Source organism: Corvus moneduloides, chromosome 15 (assembly GCF_009650955.1).
Source record: "Corvus moneduloides isolate bCorMon1 chromosome 15, bCorMon1.pri, whole genome shotgun sequence".
In the NCBI taxonomy this organism is placed as follows: domain Eukaryota; kingdom Metazoa; phylum Chordata; class Aves; order Passeriformes; family Corvidae; genus Corvus; species Corvus moneduloides.
Window position 1 is genome coordinate 6492494 of NC_045490.1, and position 16879 is coordinate 6509372.

At 47.3% G+C, this 16879-nt stretch overlaps 1 protein-coding gene across 1 annotated transcript in view; it reads left to right on the top strand.

The window, feature by feature from the left end:
• The window catches only part of FAT2 (FAT atypical cadherin 2), a 56581-nt gene that overhangs the window by 23257 nt on the left and 16445 nt on the right, over positions 1-16879 (top strand). Inside the window, exons 5-14 of the mRNA XM_032124591.1 lie at positions 54-365; positions 1007-1217; positions 3430-3569; positions 5267-5542; positions 5971-6181; positions 7165-11217; positions 13442-13638; positions 14268-14421; positions 15117-15350; positions 16136-16525. Of these exons, the coding sequence (XP_031980482.1) occupies positions 54-365; positions 1007-1217; positions 3430-3569; positions 5267-5542; positions 5971-6181; positions 7165-11217; positions 13442-13638; positions 14268-14421; positions 15117-15350; positions 16136-16525 (6178 nt within the window). The remainder of the gene's footprint in view (positions 1-53; positions 366-1006; positions 1218-3429; positions 3570-5266; positions 5543-5970; positions 6182-7164; positions 11218-13441; positions 13639-14267; positions 14422-15116; positions 15351-16135; positions 16526-16879) is intronic.

A 16879-nucleotide genomic window follows, 5' to 3' on the forward strand; every position in this document is an offset into this window, starting at 1 on the left:
ACTCCAGGTCACGTCTAAGGGCCCTGTCACCTACTCCCTTTGCTTGCTGACAGGTGGCTGTCTCTGACAACGGAGAGCCAACCCTGAAGTCCACCAGCAGAGTCGTGATCCAAGTCTTGGATGCCAACGACAGCCCTCCCAGTTTCCCCCACAAGCTCTTCATGGTGCAGCTCCCCGAGAGAGCGGCTTCGGAGACCCCACTGCCTGTCTACAGGCTGATCGCTTCCGACCGTGACCAGGGCCAGAACAGCCAGATCACCTACACCATCGAGGAGGAGGAGGAGGGGATATTCACCATCAACCCCACAACTGGCACAGTCTTCTCCAGGAAAGCTTTTCCTGCCTCTGAATACAACATACTCACGGTGAGAGAAGAGGGAAACACAAAGAGCTGATGGGGAGAAGTGTGTGGAGAGGGAAAGAGAGAAAAGGGTTCAGAAACAGAAAAGATAAAAGGAAAGAGATGGAGAAAATGCAGCAGTGGGAGGAGAGCTCGAGTAAGGGAATTGTTTTACAGGGAGAGAAACTGGGAGGGAATGATGGGAAATGCAGAAGGTAGGAACCTATTAAAAATGGACAATAAATTTAAAATTAACTGTCCAACTAACCTTCGGAAAGGAATACAGTAATCCATGATCCCATATGGTTATGGACCCAACCTGAACAGCCTTGAACATCATGCCTCTATTTGGCATTCTGATCAGGCCATGGAGCTTGGATGCTCAAAGCCCTTTCAGAGTCTGTGGGTCCTTGCAATAAGACTTGTGATCCAGGTCTCTGCTATGGATAGAGCTTGGCAGATTTACTTGATGGTAAAGAGGAATTTGGGTTGCATGGCTCTGCCTTGGAAGCAGCCAGAGCATGGACCACTGGCTCAAGATTTGTTTCATGGGATTTTGGGCACACTGGGAGCTGAAATTCCTGGTGGGTGGGAGAAGAAGCTTTCCGTGGAGTTCCCATGAGCTAACTCAGCCTTCTCCCTGACTGCATGCGCCTTTCTCGGCAGGTCAAGGCCACAGATGGCGGCAGCCCCCCGCTCTCCTCCCACGTCAGACTTCACATCAGCTGGGTGGCCCGGCCCAGCCCTTCCTCAGAACCACTGGCTTTTGATGAACCCCACTTTAACTTCGCCGTGATGGAAACAGATCCCGTGAACCACATGGTGGGAGTGATCAGCATCGAGATGGGCCCCAGCCAAGTGTGGTTTAATATCACAGGTGAGACACAGAAACTAGAGCAGGGCAGCAGTGTCTGGGAGCCTTTGCTCCGGCTCCCTTGGCTTTCAGCGCTCGCATGCCTGAGCTAATGAAGTTGTTTGCTTTAGGTGTAGGTGAGCTACAGGGAAAGCTTTCTCACGGGCACCAGAAGGTTTAAACAGCCATTAGACAAAGCTGCCCATCCAAGGCCTCTGGTGCCAAGTGCAATTACCTAACACGCTTTTTAAATTACATTCTGGAACTTGCCCGTGTTTGAGGTGTTCTCCGATGTCGCATGAGAGGCAGGGCATGCCAGTGCCAGCTCCTCCTGGGAATCAGGTGACACTGTTGGTTTTGTTAAAACTGCCTGCAAGGATCCAGGTGTGTGGCTGGGTGTTACGGACACCCCCTGTATTTCCCTCCATGTTGAGTCTTGAGCAGGGAACTGAGAAGGAAGCATTCCTCAAAGACCTGGTCTGCCCTAACTTGTGGGGCTCTCCCTTCCACCTCACCACATCCCAGGGATGATTTAGACATGGAATGTGGAAGTCTAGGGCCTCCTCTAAGACACACGATTCAGAGGGGACGTGGGCTGTCACCCCAGGGGACTCTCCAGGCAGCGTGTGCAGAACTGGTCCTACCAACGAGGGCCAATTGTACTCACGTAATTTGATGTTTTGAAGTGGTGCCCCAATCTACCTTGCACAGCCTTTCCCTGGTACTGCCTGCAGGGCCTGCCCTTGTCAGACAAAGCCTTAATTGGGCAAGCGAATAGTTTTTCCCCTTACTGTGTTAGGGCAAGGATATTGGTGTATAAATACAATTAAGCAACAAGAGATACAATGCTACAAGGAGCAAGACAATATCAGTGAAAGGTTTATCCAGCATTAGTAGTGTCTGCTTGGGTCTGAAGAATTAATGGTGTATTCCTCTGAATGCTACCCCATCATTTCCCTGCTGAGTGCTGGAGCATAGCTTGGCCTCGTCTTTCCCAGTACCCAGTGTACCAAGTGATGCTCAAGGCTCTCTTAGTTTCTATCCTGGTGGAAAAGGACAGGATTTTATTTTCCCTGCAAGGGAAGGAAAGTTCACGGTAGCTAGCAAGCAAGAGGGTGATGGAGAGATTCAGGAGCCTTCAGCACCTCATTCAAAGTTTCACCTTTCCCAGACCACAAACACTCTGTCACTGGGGTTGATGGAGTCTGCAAAAGCTCTGACAAAGCAACATTGGCCTTCCCTCTTTTGTCAGGGAAAGACATCCAGGCATCTCTCACTCTCTGTCTGCTTCTTTCTGTCTCCTTCCCAGGAGGAGAGCAGTGGTCCAGATGGCTGGTGAGCACTGCATTCCTCCAGCGAGGGAAGATATGTAATTTTACAACCAGCAAATATTTTACCAGCTGGTAATAGAATAAAGCAGAATCCAGAGCATCTAGTAGCCAGGAAGAAAGAAGTTGAGACCTGGGATCAATCACAGAAAACTGTTTCAGCCTCTCCATATCTCAGAGGAGCTTTGCAGGGTTTAATGTGCAAGAGGGGCCCAACTGACCCCAGCAAGCGAGGCATGAGAAAGGAGCTGCCATGCCAGGGCTGAGCAGCAGTAGAGTGAGGGACAGCCTTCTGCTGCTGATCTGCTCAGGCCTGCTGTTCCTGGCACTTCTCAGCCATCTGGGTTGGAGGCAACAGGCTCTGCTCACCCTGGAAGCACCGTCTGCCTCCCCAACTGTTGGTGTGTTGGGAATTCAGGTAGCTCACAGGCTCCCAGCCATGGTGATGAGGACCAATGCTGATATGCCCACAGTGTGACCTTGAATCAGAAGCCAGCAAGAGCCCTGTTCTACCCAGCAGGTCCCTGATCCATGCTAAGCCAGTGATGCTGCATGGCTGGAAACCTTGTGCAAATAAATCAATGCTCAAATGTGCCTGTTGCCAATCTAGCCAGGACATCACATGCATAAGTGCATCCTTCTCCCTTCTCTCCTCCTCTTCATTTTCTCTAATTCTGTTCACCTTCCTTTTCACACTCCTTTGTCACCGTCTGTGAGTACCTCTTTGTCCAGCTTCTCCTTGTTCTCCCTGTCTCCTGTGTCTGTCAGTCTATCTATCTATCTATCTATCAATCACATGTTGTTTTAAGTTTCCAGATTTGGGAGAAACCTTACCTATGGCACTATCCCCAATCTAGCTGACAGTAACTGCCCTCCTGTTTCCCTTTTCCATCTCTCCCTTGTCCCAGGTGGTGATGAGGACATGGATTTTGACATTGAAAAGAGTACAGGCAGCATGGTCATTGCAAGACCCCTGGATGCAAGGAAGAAGTCAAGCTATAACCTGACAGTAGAAGTCACTGATGGGTCCAGTACAATCAAAACCCAGGTAATGTTTTTTCTTTAGTAGAGACCCTATTGAGAGGGAGCATGTGCCAAAGGGAACCTTTATTCTGAGTCTGCTGAGCTGTGGATCAGGTGCCAGGCACAGGAATCTCCTTACCCTGTGATCTTACATTACACAGTGACCCAAGTCTTACTTATGCCAAGCTAAGATTGTTTTTATGTTGTTGGAAACACAACTGGTGTAGGAAAGCCTGGGTCTTTTCTGTTGATCCCAGCCAGCATGCAAGGACACATCTATACCACCAGCCAAGCTGGGCTGGCAGTTCATACACTCACACCTCAGCTTGGTCTCAGCTGCTCAGGCTGAATTCCAGCACAGCTGGGACAACGGCTTAAGGAAAGTGTGTACACAGTTAGGTCAGGCTTGGGTCCGTGTTCCCATGCCAAGGGGTGTTCCTGGGATGTGTTAGCCCAGGTACAGCCAGCACAAATGCATCTGCAAGAGGTGAGGTCAGGCCCAGGGAGTGAGTGGGGCAACTGCAGAGATGCTGTGTGCTCTGAGTTGCCACGTAAAAAGTAAGTGCTGGTGAAAGGAGGCACTTCACTCTCAGGCATGTCCCTGAGCCCCAGCTAAAATGATGAGATTTGCCCATCTTTACCTACCCTGAGTAGGGATGTTCAGGGCTCGATCTTTCACTCATCATTCTCTCCACACTTCAGAAGCAGCCAAAAATCCAGCCCTTGCTGCACAGGAAGACCTAGAACGTGAGTCACCTGTCAGTGACGCTTATCATGGGAAATTCACTGTGGGGGGTGATGAGTGAGGAGCTCCACCATTCCTGTGAAACGTGATGCTAAGATGCTAACGGATGGCCACTTGTCTCAACTATCTTCAAGTATTGTTCCAAATAAACAAACAAAGCCCCACCTTGCCTGGTGTGCATGCCCTGCCACCTTGCATCTCATCCCCACGTTTATTTTGGCACTTGAGGCCGCTAGCAGATGTCAAGAAACCTGCTTCTGCAAAACCCCCGTGGCATGCTCAGGTCTGCTAAAGGAAGCAAATTATTACACTTGGTTGGGACTTCCTAAGATGCAGGAAGCACATCAGTAGGAGGGTCAGGACAGCCAGAGTAGGGGACCACACAGAAGAAAGTAGTGACTTCCCAGGCAGGATTCAGGATTCCCCGGGGGGGGCTGTTAAATGCAGAGAGGAAGACTTGGCTAAAAAGGGTAGAACAGAAATTTTTGAAAATATCAGAAATATTTTGAAAATACCAGAACAGAAATATCTTGAGATAGGCCAGCCCCTCCCTTCTTTTACCAAACATCCCCCTTCTGTCAGCTTTCTGGTGAGTAAATAATGGGCTTGCTGTGTAGGCACCAGCCAGCAAAGCTGGCACCACAGCTGAGCCACTGCTGCTTTCCACAGCAGGCTGTGACTGTTTCCCCATGTGCCAAGTGCAGGCGTGTTCACTCTGAATGCTGTGCCAGACTGGAGAGATTTTAAAAAAGGAGAGGAAGCAAACTGAAAAACACGAAGGGCAAGGCACAGCAGGAGTTCCTTCGGATGAAGGACAAAAGGGCTCCCAGTCATCGTGGATGGGAAAGCTCCAAGAGGTGGAAAACTGTGGTGGTTACGGCACTCAGAGTATGTCAGTGCCCAAGAAGGATTGGTAGCTGAGATTTTACATGGCTGCATGTCCAGTTGCTGCCCTCACTGTGCTGTCTCCCCCACAGGCATTTATCCACGTGATCGACATCAACCAGCACCGTCCCCAGTTTCTTGAGAGCCATTACGAGGTGCGGATTCCTGAAGATACCCCCTCAGGGAGAGAAATCCTTCAAGTCAGTGCAACAGACAAGGACAAAGGAAAGGGGCTCATCTACACCATCCATGGCAGTGTGGACCCCAAAAGCACAAGACTTTTCCAGTTGGATCCAGGCAGTGGAGCCCTCACAACAGCAGAAGGCTTCAGTTCCCAGCCCATGCCTCAGCACACCCTCACAGTGATGGTGAGTCCTAACCAAGCCCTGCTGAGTCCACCAGCTTGGCTGCGATATGTGGGTCACTGGAGAAATTAAAAGTGGTTCTAGTCTTTGAGGGAGGATTTGTCTGGAACAATGGGGAAGAGGAAAGCAGGGTGTTAACCCTCACTATATGGCTAAATGTAGTTAACACCCTGCATTCCTCTAACCACCTTCTTTGGAGGGCCACTGGATTCTTACAAAAGAAAACAGAGTGCATAATAGTTAATGTTTGGTTTCAAACTCCAGGCTGAGCTTTGGTGCTGAAACTTCCAGGCTCATTCCCAGACAAGGGCTTGGTACCACTGCAAAACACCCCCCTCTGTAAGAGTGCTGATGAGTTACTTGGAAGATGGTGCAGGCAAGACTGGCTTGTCCCCGAGTGTGACTGTTCCTGCTCTCTCTCTGCCATTCAGGTACGAGACCAGGAGGTCCCCATCAAGCGGAACTTTGTCCGAGTCATCATCCACGTGGACAGCTGCAACCTTCACCCTCCCCAGTTCAGCAGCATCCATTACGAAGCAGAAGTGCTGGACTCGGCAGTGGTGGGCACAGAGGTTATACAAGTCAGAGCCCTTGATCAGGACCAGGGAGCCAATGCTGAAATTCACTACTCCCTTCAGGCAGGTGAGAGCCATGCAACAAGACAGTTTAGGTTATGATCATACCTGCATTACCATGCTCTAACTGGTGGCCACTTGACCAGCTTTTCTCTAGCTGTTGCAAAGAAAAGCAAATGGCTGCACAGTTCTAAAATGTGATTTTCTTCCTACCCAGGAAAAAATCTAGAGTAGGTAGTTTCTGTATTATGGAATATTAGCATCTTTTCTTAAGAAGACAGCTTAATGTTGAGTCACTGGTCTAAGAAAAAATGTGACTGGACGAGTTAGAACAATCTAAAATCTGAGTTCATGGACAAAATTCCTCTTTGTCCATGGGAACTATTCAGTTGTTAGGCAAAAGTACTCCAATTCCCACAGCAGTCATCATCATTCCACTATTTCTACCAAGAAACACATCCTCAAGGAATGGCGAGAACCCTTTCAGCATTGATTGGTGGTGGTTTTGAGTCATTCGTGCTCAGTGGGCAAATATTTTATCATTCACTATAAAGGTTAAAACTTAAGTATTTATGTCTGTGCCACACGGCCTATTTAGCCTGTAAATTCTTCACAGGAGACAAGCCATCCTTTGCTCCATCTTTCTCACTGCAATTTAGATTATCAAGGACTGAGGAATTTAATTGCTCCTGAAGTATTGGTAATTACAAGCATGACAGGGCTTGAAGGAACTAGTACTGTGTGTGCTACCATGTTCTGCACACGAGGCAAAAGCTTCAAGCACATGCTCTGCCACCACTAAATATGCTTAAATTAGAAGGGTGTTTATCTCCAATTTACATTTTGATTGATTCAAATGTTAGTTCACAGATCTCAATGGGTTCATTGTTCTTATAATTAAAATTGTTTAGAAATGAATTAATTTCTCCCAGTAAAAGAAACAGATGTTAATCAGGTCTGAAATCAGGAGAATCTATGAAAAAAGAGGTTCAGAAAACCAAGACCAGTAAGGTGTCTGCATTCTTCACTCTGTAATTTCTGTTCTTGCAGGTAATGGGGAAGGCTTATTCAGCATCGACCCATATTCTGGAATTATTACAGTTGCCCAGAAACTGGACCCATCCAGGCAGGAGCGATTTACTCTTATTGTAAAGGCAGAAGATCGGGGGTTTCCTCAGCTTAAAGATTCTGCTACGGTACATGTCCACATTAGACCCTCGGATCGAACCCCTCCAAAATTTCCAGAGGCCGAATACATCACAGAGATCAGTGAATCCACTCCTGTTGGCTCTCCCCTGATCCAGGTTTCAGCCACAAGCTTGTCACCAGTTAGCTATGAAATAAGAGATGGAAATGGAGATGGAGTGTTCTCCATGAACTATCAGTCAGGCCTGATTTCCACTCAGAAGAGCTTAGATTTTGAGCAGGTGTCTTTTTACCAGTTGAAAGTCCGTGGCACCAACATGGCTGGAGCATTTATGGATGCAGTGGTGCTTATCTATGTCATAGATGAGAATGACAATGTGCCTGTCTTCGTTAAGCCTTTCTTCCTTGGCTGGATCATGGAGAATGCCCCATCCCAAAGCATGGTTCTGGATGAAAGCAATGCTCCTCTTGTGACCTCTGCAACAGATGCTGATCAAGACTCCAATGCTCTGCTGGTCTATGAGATTTTGGAACCAGAGGCACAGAAATATTTCACAGTGGATCCCAGCACAGGGACGCTGACTAGTCGTGCTGATATAGACTATGAGCTCACCCCAGTTTTCCACTTCAGTGTACATGTGCATGACAGTGGAAGTCCCAGCTTGTTTGCATCCAAGCCTGCCAAGGTCACAATCCACGTTAAAGATGTCAATGATTCACCTCCAGTCTTTCTCAAAGACACTTACGACATTTCTGTCTTGCTGCCTGCCCACCCAGGGATGGAGCTTCTGTCAGTGCAGGCAAAAGATGCAGATTCAGAGGTGACCTACAGCATAGTGGAAGGGAACCTTGATAATGCTTTCCATATCCACCCACTCACAGGTCTCATCTCCATTCTTAACACCACTGGCCTGAGAAGCTACCGAGAGCTCACAGTCAGAGCTGGTGATGGCTTATATAAGAGTACTGCTCTGGTTAAGGTAAATTTAACTCAGGTACAAGGTACTGGCTTGAAATTTGATCAAGACATATATACAGCAACTGTGATGGAGAACTCTACAGACGAGAAGACTCTAACCATTCTTGGGGTCAAAGGGTATCAGCTAAATGAACCCCTTTCCTATTCGCTTTTGAATGAAAAGGAAAGGTTCAAAATGATCCAAGCCTCAGGAGTTCTTCAGACCAAGGGTGTGAAATTTGACCGCGAAATGCGAGACATGCACGAGGTAGCTGTGGAAGTGAAGGACAACAGGAAGCCACCGAGAGTGTCCCAAGCCACAGTCAGGGTTTATGTAGAGGATGTCAACGACAACCCCCCGCAGTTTCAGAATGTGCCATACTACACCTCCGTGCAGGATGGCACAGAGCCAGGGGATGTCCTTTTTCAGGTGTCAGCAACAGACAAAGACATAGGGGATAACGGAGCTGTTACCTACTCATTTGCAGAGGACTACAAATACTTTCGGATTGACCCTTACCTAGGAGACATCTCCCTTAAGAGGCCTCTTGATTATCAAGGTTTAAATAAATACAACCTCCGGGTCATTGCTAAGGACAAAGGAGAGCCTCCCCTGCATGCTGAAGAGGAGGTTGTGATCAGTGTGAGGAACAGGTCCAACCCTCTGTTCCAAAGTTTGTACTACCGAGTGAAGGTGCCAGAAAACATCCCCCCATACACATCTATCCTCCACATCCAGGCCCGCAGCCCTGAAGGCCTGCGCCTCATCTACAACATTGTGGAAGAAGATTCCCTGAAACTCTTCAACACCGACTTCAAAACTGGTGTCCTTACTGTCACAGGGCAGCTGGACTATGAGCTAGAGACAAAACACACATTCACTGTTAGAGCCACAGACACAGCACTTGGATCCTTCTCAGAAGCCAGAGTAGAGGTGGAGGTAGAGGACATTAATGACAACCCCCCCATATTTTCTCAGATCATTTACACAGCATCTGTCTCAGAGAGTTTGCCACCACAGACCCCTGTTGTCCAACTCTTTGCCTCTGATAAGGATTCAGGTAGAAACAAAGTGGTCTCCTATCAGATCATGGATGATGGTTCAGATGCTGCCAAGTTCTTTAATATTGATGCCAGCACAGGGCAAATAACAACAGCTCAAGCACTTGATTATGAAACAAATCAACAGTTCCGCATGAAAGTCAGAGCTGCAGATCATGGGGTGCCTCCACTCAGTAGCGATGCCCTGGTAATCGTAGATGTGACAGACATCAATGACAATCCCCCTGAGTTCAGCCAGCTTCAGTATGAAGCCAAGGTCAGTGAAATGGCTACGTGTGGGCACATTGTGATCAAAGTCCAGGCCCTGGACCCTGACAGTGGAGACACCACCCGGCTGGAGTACGTGATCCTCTCGGGTAATGACAACAGGCATTTTGCCATCAACAGCACTTCTGGGATAATATCCATGTTCAACCGCTGCAGAAAGGACTTGGAGCCATCTTACAATCTCAGAGTTTCTGCTTCAGATGGAGTTTTCAAGAGCACTGTGCCTGTGTATATCAACACCACGAATGCCAACAAATACAGCCCCTCTTTTCAGCAGAATGTGTATGAGGCAGAGCTGGCAGAAAATGCTGAGATAGGAACCAAAGTGATTGAGCTGCTGGCTATTGACCCAGACGGTGGCCCATATGGCACCATAGACTACACCATCATAAATAAACTCGCCCATGAGAAGTTCTCCATAGACAATAAAGGCTGTATTTCCACACTGCAAAAGCTGGACAGGGAAAATTCCACAGAGAGAGTCATTGCCATTAAAGTCATGGCCAAGGATGGGGGTGGGAAGGTGGCCTTCTGCACTGTGAAAATAATTCTTACAGATGAGAATGACAACCCACCTCTGTTCAAAGCCTCTGAATACACACTGTCCATCCAGTCCAATGTCAGCAAAGGCTCCCCTGTCATCCAGGTACTGGCTTACGATGCCGATGAAGGTGCAAATGCAGATGTCATTTACTCTGTTGACTCTGTGGAAGATGTGGCAGAAGACCTTGTGGAAATTAATGCTGCCACTGGGGTTGTTAAGGTCAAGGAGAGCCTTATTGGTTTAGAAAACAGAGCCTTTAACTTCAAGGTGAAAGCTGAAGATGGCAGACCCCCTCACTGGAACTCCCTTGTTCCAGTGAATCTCCAGATTGTCCCCAGGGAGGTGACATTGCCAAGGTTTTCTGAGCCCCTTTATACGTTCTCTGCATCTGAGGATCTTCCAGAGGGGTCAGAAATAGGGTCAGTCAAAGCTTTTGCAGAGGATCCCATTATATACAGCCTGGTGAAGGGAACCACTACAGAAAGTAACAAGGACGAGGTGTTCACACTGGATGAACAAACAGGGGCTTTGAAAATCAAAAAACCCATGGATCATGAGACCACCAAGTGGTACCAGGTTGATGTCATGGCTCACTGCTCACATCAGGAGACTGAGCTGGTGTCTCTGGTCTCTGTGAATATCCAAGTGCAGGATGTCAATGACAACAGACCTGTGTTTGAGGCAGATCCTTACAGAGCTTTTGTCATGGAGAACATGCCTTCAGGAACCACAGTCATTCAAGTGACAGCTATTGACCAGGACATGGGAAGTGATGGGCAGGTGACCTACAGTCTGGAAGCAGAATCTGGCAACCTCCGCGGGCTCTTCACCATCGACGGTGAGAGCGGGTGGATCACCACACTGAAAGAGCTGGACTGTGAAGACCAGGAGATCTATCGCTTTTATGTGGTGGCGACTGATCACGGCAAGAAGGTCCAGCTCTCTTCCCAAACCCTGGTGGAGGTCACTGTCTCTGATGAAAACGACAATGCCCCGCAGTTCACCTCAGATTTCTACAAGGGGTCGGTCATTGAGAACGCAGAGCCGGGCCAGGTCGTTGTCACCCTGAGCACCATCGACGCGGACATCTCTGAGCAGAACCGGCGGGTCACGTGCTACATCACTGGTGAGTTTTTCCTGACTTTGAATCTCCAGTGGGCAGGAAGAGAGTATCATCTTAAAGTGAGGATTTGATACCTTGTCTTACAGCTTATTAGTGCAGAAATAGTGTTATGCTGACAGTCCTATGAGAAGCAGGAGATGAAGGCTGAGCTCCATCATGAGTTGGACTCTTCAGTTAATATATCTGGAGAATACAAAACCCTTTAGTAACTAACTGCAGTGGGAGGAATGATCATTAAAATAACTATCTCACCACTGAATCGTCCTATTTCTTTGGGAATAAATAAGTAAGATACATATAAGTAATTACACTGTACTGTAGAAATATTTATTTACACTTTCTCAAGAGAGGAATAATTAAGACAGTGTAATTGTAATATCTATTGGAAGAACAGAAGAGGTGGCACAGCAGGAAGGACGATTTTTCTCACATACAGATACTGTGATCTGTATTTAAGTTCTTTGACCCAACTTTTTCTCATGCCAGCAGTGCAGTCAGTTTACACATGACACATATACCTGTAGCCTGTCTGTGTTTTTAGTAACTATATATAACTTTTTGGTATTAAATGTGTTTCCTACAAAACCACTTGGAGTCTGGCTTAATAACAAGGCTGCAGTTAGTCACTCTGCACTGGGGGATGTTTAAAACGCTCACGTCAATCTTAGTAAAGGTTGTGGCTAACAAGAAATACTAAAACTTACACTTGCATCCCTGAAACATCACATAAGCCAACTAAAATTAACCACTGCTGTAAAATAGCAAGGTACACTGGAATGTTTGTTGTGCACCTGCACAAGTAGAAGCTTGATTTTATGGTATTTTTTGACCCTAAAGGGTCTTTCTAAGACCTGGAGCAGATACTTCAAATTAAAATGTTTGTTCAGACTCAAATGAGGACCCTTCAGGGTCAAAACATTAGGCCAGATCATGCTGCAGCCTGTTATCTATTATTGTAACCATCCAAAACAGGGGAGGAATGCTGGTACTTTAATTTGGTTTATGGCATGCCTAGGTATTTGAAAGCCTTTGGGAGGAAAGATTTAATCTATTATGTATTCACATTTCTGCCATCTTAAAGGTAGTAGTAACTTCCAAGTACTTTAAACCTGAGAGGATGCACATCGTGTTAGGGGGTGAACACCTTGTGCTCTCTGTGCTCTGCACAGAAGCAGCACAGGTCAAACACTACAAATAAATGTAAATGCAACGAAAGAGAGGATTAGGTGAACACAGAGCCCAGCTTCCCCCTGTCCACATTGATTTCAAACACTCAGAAACTAAATTGGGGCATAGGCTGGTGCTTCCCAGCATCAGAGGAAGAGCTAGTAGAGGTGTCACTGTGCCTCCAGCTCCACCACCTCATCACTGCAGCATAAATGAAAGCAGAAAGGGAGTGAATTTAATTTACCCCACTGTGCAAGACCCTTCAGAGTCCAACACAAACAGGATTCCACAGCCAGCTCTCTTCACTGACTCCCATTTCCTGCCGTGCTTCTTCCTGGGTCAGGAGAGGACACCAGCTCCTTCCCAGGAGAGGGGGATTCTCCAGTGGCAGCATCCAGCCCATTTAAAATCCAACATGTGTAACAACAGTAGGAGCAGGATTAATCTGGTGGACCAGAGAGCCTGCCTAGTCTGGATTTACCTCTCATCATTTGCCTCTTACAGAAACAAAAAGTAGCCCCAGAAAACAAAGCTATACATTAAATACCTATAGTTTAAGAGGAAGTACAACTACATATGGTGCCATAACAACAGGATCCAAACAATGTCTGCAGGGTATTTACAACTCTCAGATCCCTTTAGGAACATGCACCAAGAAAGACTGACAGGCTTTGGGAAGGTGAGACACTGGTTTTGAGGCAATGAATATGCACATCTGCAGAACATTACTGACTTTTCTGCAATCAGTTGTTTCCTTCTCCCACTGTAATGTGCAGACAGGGAATAACTAAAGCATGCAGGGTATTTCCCAGCTGTGCAGTGAGATTGACCAAAAGCTCCTCAGCTGCTGGATGCACCACCAGTGCCCTCTCTGCATCACCAGTGTGAGTCAGAGAGTCATGGAATCATTTCGATTGGAACAGACCTCTAAGAGCATCAAAGTCCTTCAAGTCTCCTAAGGAACCATCAGTTGGACACACCTATATTCCCTTTCCTTGTCACTTCTGATTTTAAGCATTTAGTAAATGCCTTTTTTTACTTGCTTCCTGCCCCCTTCTAGAAGGAGACGTACTGGGACAGTTCACAGTTGACCAAATTGAGGGTGAATGGACAATTTCTTCCAAGAAGCCTCTGGACAGAGAAGATACGGAGAAATATCTCCTCAAGGTTATGGCCTCTGATGGGAAATTTCAGGCTACCACTGAAGTGGAAATTTTTGTACTGGATATCAATGACAACAGCCCTGAGTGTGGCCAGGTGAGATGTCTGTTCTGGGACATCAGGGTCATAAAGGGAGATCCTGGGAGGGAAAGAACACAATAGCAAAGAAGAAAGAACAGGCAGAGCATGTTAAAGGGTTTGGCTTGTCATAATTCTTCTCACACGATCCTGTTGCTTTGATTATGCTTAACTATTTTAATTAAGCTGCATGTCAAGCAAGAATATTAAGTCTAGCCTCCAAGCATGTTTGCCAGCAGCAAGTGAGAGCCTAAGCATTATGAAGAGTAATTTTTGGCGATAAACAATGCCAGGAAGCCTCCTGGGAAGGGGCATGTAAATTACTGAGTTTTATATCCTGCTAAGTTGGGAGATTCCCATCAGGAGGTTTGTTGCTGTCGAGAGCTGATCGCTGGTGTGGACGTCACCCCTGGTGAGAACGAACAGAGGTGGTTACTTCCCAAAGGAGATTTAAAGGCTTGTGTGAAATAAGCTCACTGGTCCCAGTCCACACCCCAGCAGCCAAGAATGGGAGGCACATTGTGTTCCCCTATAAACGACACGGTTTATCCTTCTCTGTGAAGCTTCTGTTGGTCTGTTCCCCCCCATATGGGATGAGGTATTTTGGAGATGGCTCAGATGCCAACGATTTCTTCTGTCCTGTCCAGATATTCTACACTGGGAGAGTTTCTGAAGATGCTGGGCCGGGTCTTTTCATTTTGAAAATATCAGCGACCGACCCCGACGTCGGCAGCAATGCCCAGATAACCTACAGCCTGCATGGCCCCGGCGCGGAGGAGTTCCGGCTGGGCCCACACACAGGTGAGAGCAGGGCAACGGGATGCTTTTGTCCTCTCCCTCAGCAACCCCCGAGAAATGCAAGCTCCCAACATGGCTCAACACTTACCTCCTCTTGAGCAAACACAAGGAGCTCTTCATTCCAGCTGTCCCAAGCTAGGAAGGAATGGCCACAGCATCCAGGAGAGTGAGCTTCGCATCTTCCTGCTTGCTCTCTTTACAAATGTTGTTAAAATGAAGGGCAGACACTATTGCTAACAGCCAGGTCGCAAGGAGGAGAGAGCAGCAAGTATTTGGCTTGAGCCAAAGACACAAGTTCTAAATTCCAAAACACCTCTTGTCCCATCTTGGGTAGTGTATTTACCCAAACAGACTTTGTGATCATTCTAGAGATCACTTGGAATTTGCTACATTGCAGAAAGCTCAATGCAGTGCAGTTTAGAAGTACAATTTATTTATGAACAGTTTTATCCCATGATGGCATCCCTTGGATGAAGTTCAGCTGAACTTGCAGGACTCCCCATGCAAAGCCTTGCCAGGGCCCTGGCTGGCAGTGATCCGAGGATAGCCCTGAGCAATGTGGCGTGGACACATCACCACTATTAGCTCAATTATTGTCTCCCACGGTTCATCCAGGAAGGCAGCTGAACCTCTCTGAGGTCTTGTAGGCTGTGGCTGTGATTGCTGGAGACAGGACCACCTCCTGTTCTTTCCCACAGGGGAGCTGACCACATCTGCACCCCTTGACCGTGAGCAGAAGCCCACGTACCACCTCGTAGCCAAAGCCACCGACGGCGGGGGCCGTTCCTGCCAGGCTGATGTGACGCTGATCATCGAGGACACCAATGACAACGCACCAAGGTTCTTCCCCAGTCATTGTGCCGTGGCCGTTTTTGATAACACCACAACAAAGACACCCATTGCCGTGGTTGCTGCCAGGGACCTTGATGAAGGTGAGTCAGAATGGGATTTATGTGTTGGTAGAGTTCGTCTTTCATTCTGAATAGAAGCTTTTGAAACCTAGGGAAGTGCTACAGCAATGAGTTTAGATGATTGAATCTTGGCGAAGATGTGCCTGGATCTCATCACTGACATGTTCTTGACTACTGGGCTGGCATCAGCATTTTTGTGACCCTGTTGGGAGTGCAGTATCTGTAGAAACATGCAGACCTTCTTTGAGAGCGTGCTCAGTAACTGTAACTGTGATGCCCAGCACAAACTGTGACACAGGGATCCAAACTGGACAGAAACTTTATCAAGGGTGGGGACTGAGAATGTGTGGAATAAGGAATAAAAGGAGTTTTAGATATGGGCGAGGTAGGTAATCTGGATGGAGAGGTCCTCCTGAAGACACAAAGATATAGGTAAGGCTCCTAAGAAAGGAACTTTCAATAAACCTCTCCAGCAGAGACTGAATTTAGGATGACAGAGAAGCAAGATCGTATTTATCTTCTTTGGAAGCAGATATGAAGGGAAATTACATTTGAGAACAAGGTAATTCAAGAGGGGAAACGCCAGTAAAGGCAGGCAGGTGACACTGGTGGATAATGGTGAGGGTGGCCAGATGTCTGAACCTTCAGATGAGCAGGGGCACACTCAATGTTCATATGATGTTCATACAGCCTCCATTGTCCCTGGGACTGAAGGTCATTAAGTTCATATAGTCTTAATAGATTATAAATAAACCCAGCAGCATCCCTACCCATGAATTACTGCAGCCTGTCCCTTACCCTTCCAGGTCTCAACGCTGAGGTGGTCTATTCTCTGTCTGACTCTGCCAATGGACACTTTTCAATTGAGGAAACCACAGGGGTGATCCGCCTGGAAAAGCCTCTGAAGGATTCCCAGCACTCAGCGTTTGAGCTGACAGTCTGTGCCACTGACCGAGGCACCCCGGAGCCCCTTTCTTCTCTGGGCACTGTCACTGTCTCTGTTGTGGATCTCAATGAATACCTGCCTGTTTTCCTGGCCCCTGAATATGTGGCCATGGTAAAAGAAGACGTGGCTGTGGGTACCGAGGTCCTCAACTTGTCAGCCCTGACGAGGGACAATGCAGAAAACACAGAGATCAAGTATGAAATTGTGAACGGCAATGACCACGGGAAATTCCAGCTCAATTCAAACACAGGTAAAATGATCTTGTGCCCGAGCAGGTCCAGGTTGATCCAACATCAAAGGCTGTCTCTGTGTGCATCTTCTCTGGTTCTTCTCCATTTGGCTCCCACTTCTGCTCCCTTCTGTCTGTACCCAGCACAAGGGTAGGGAATACAGTCTTCCTTTCTACTCCAAATTTTGCCATCCAGGTCACTTAAGGAGTGATCCAAATCTTGCTGAAATTAATGGAAAGATTATTTCTATGTGTCTGAGACCTGAGACAGGTCCATGTGAATGAGGGATACATGGAGAACATGATGAGGAAATTTTCCCACTTCAAAATGCAGGAGAAAGTGGTTTCATTTAAAAAGTCTTTCCATCAAGGTCC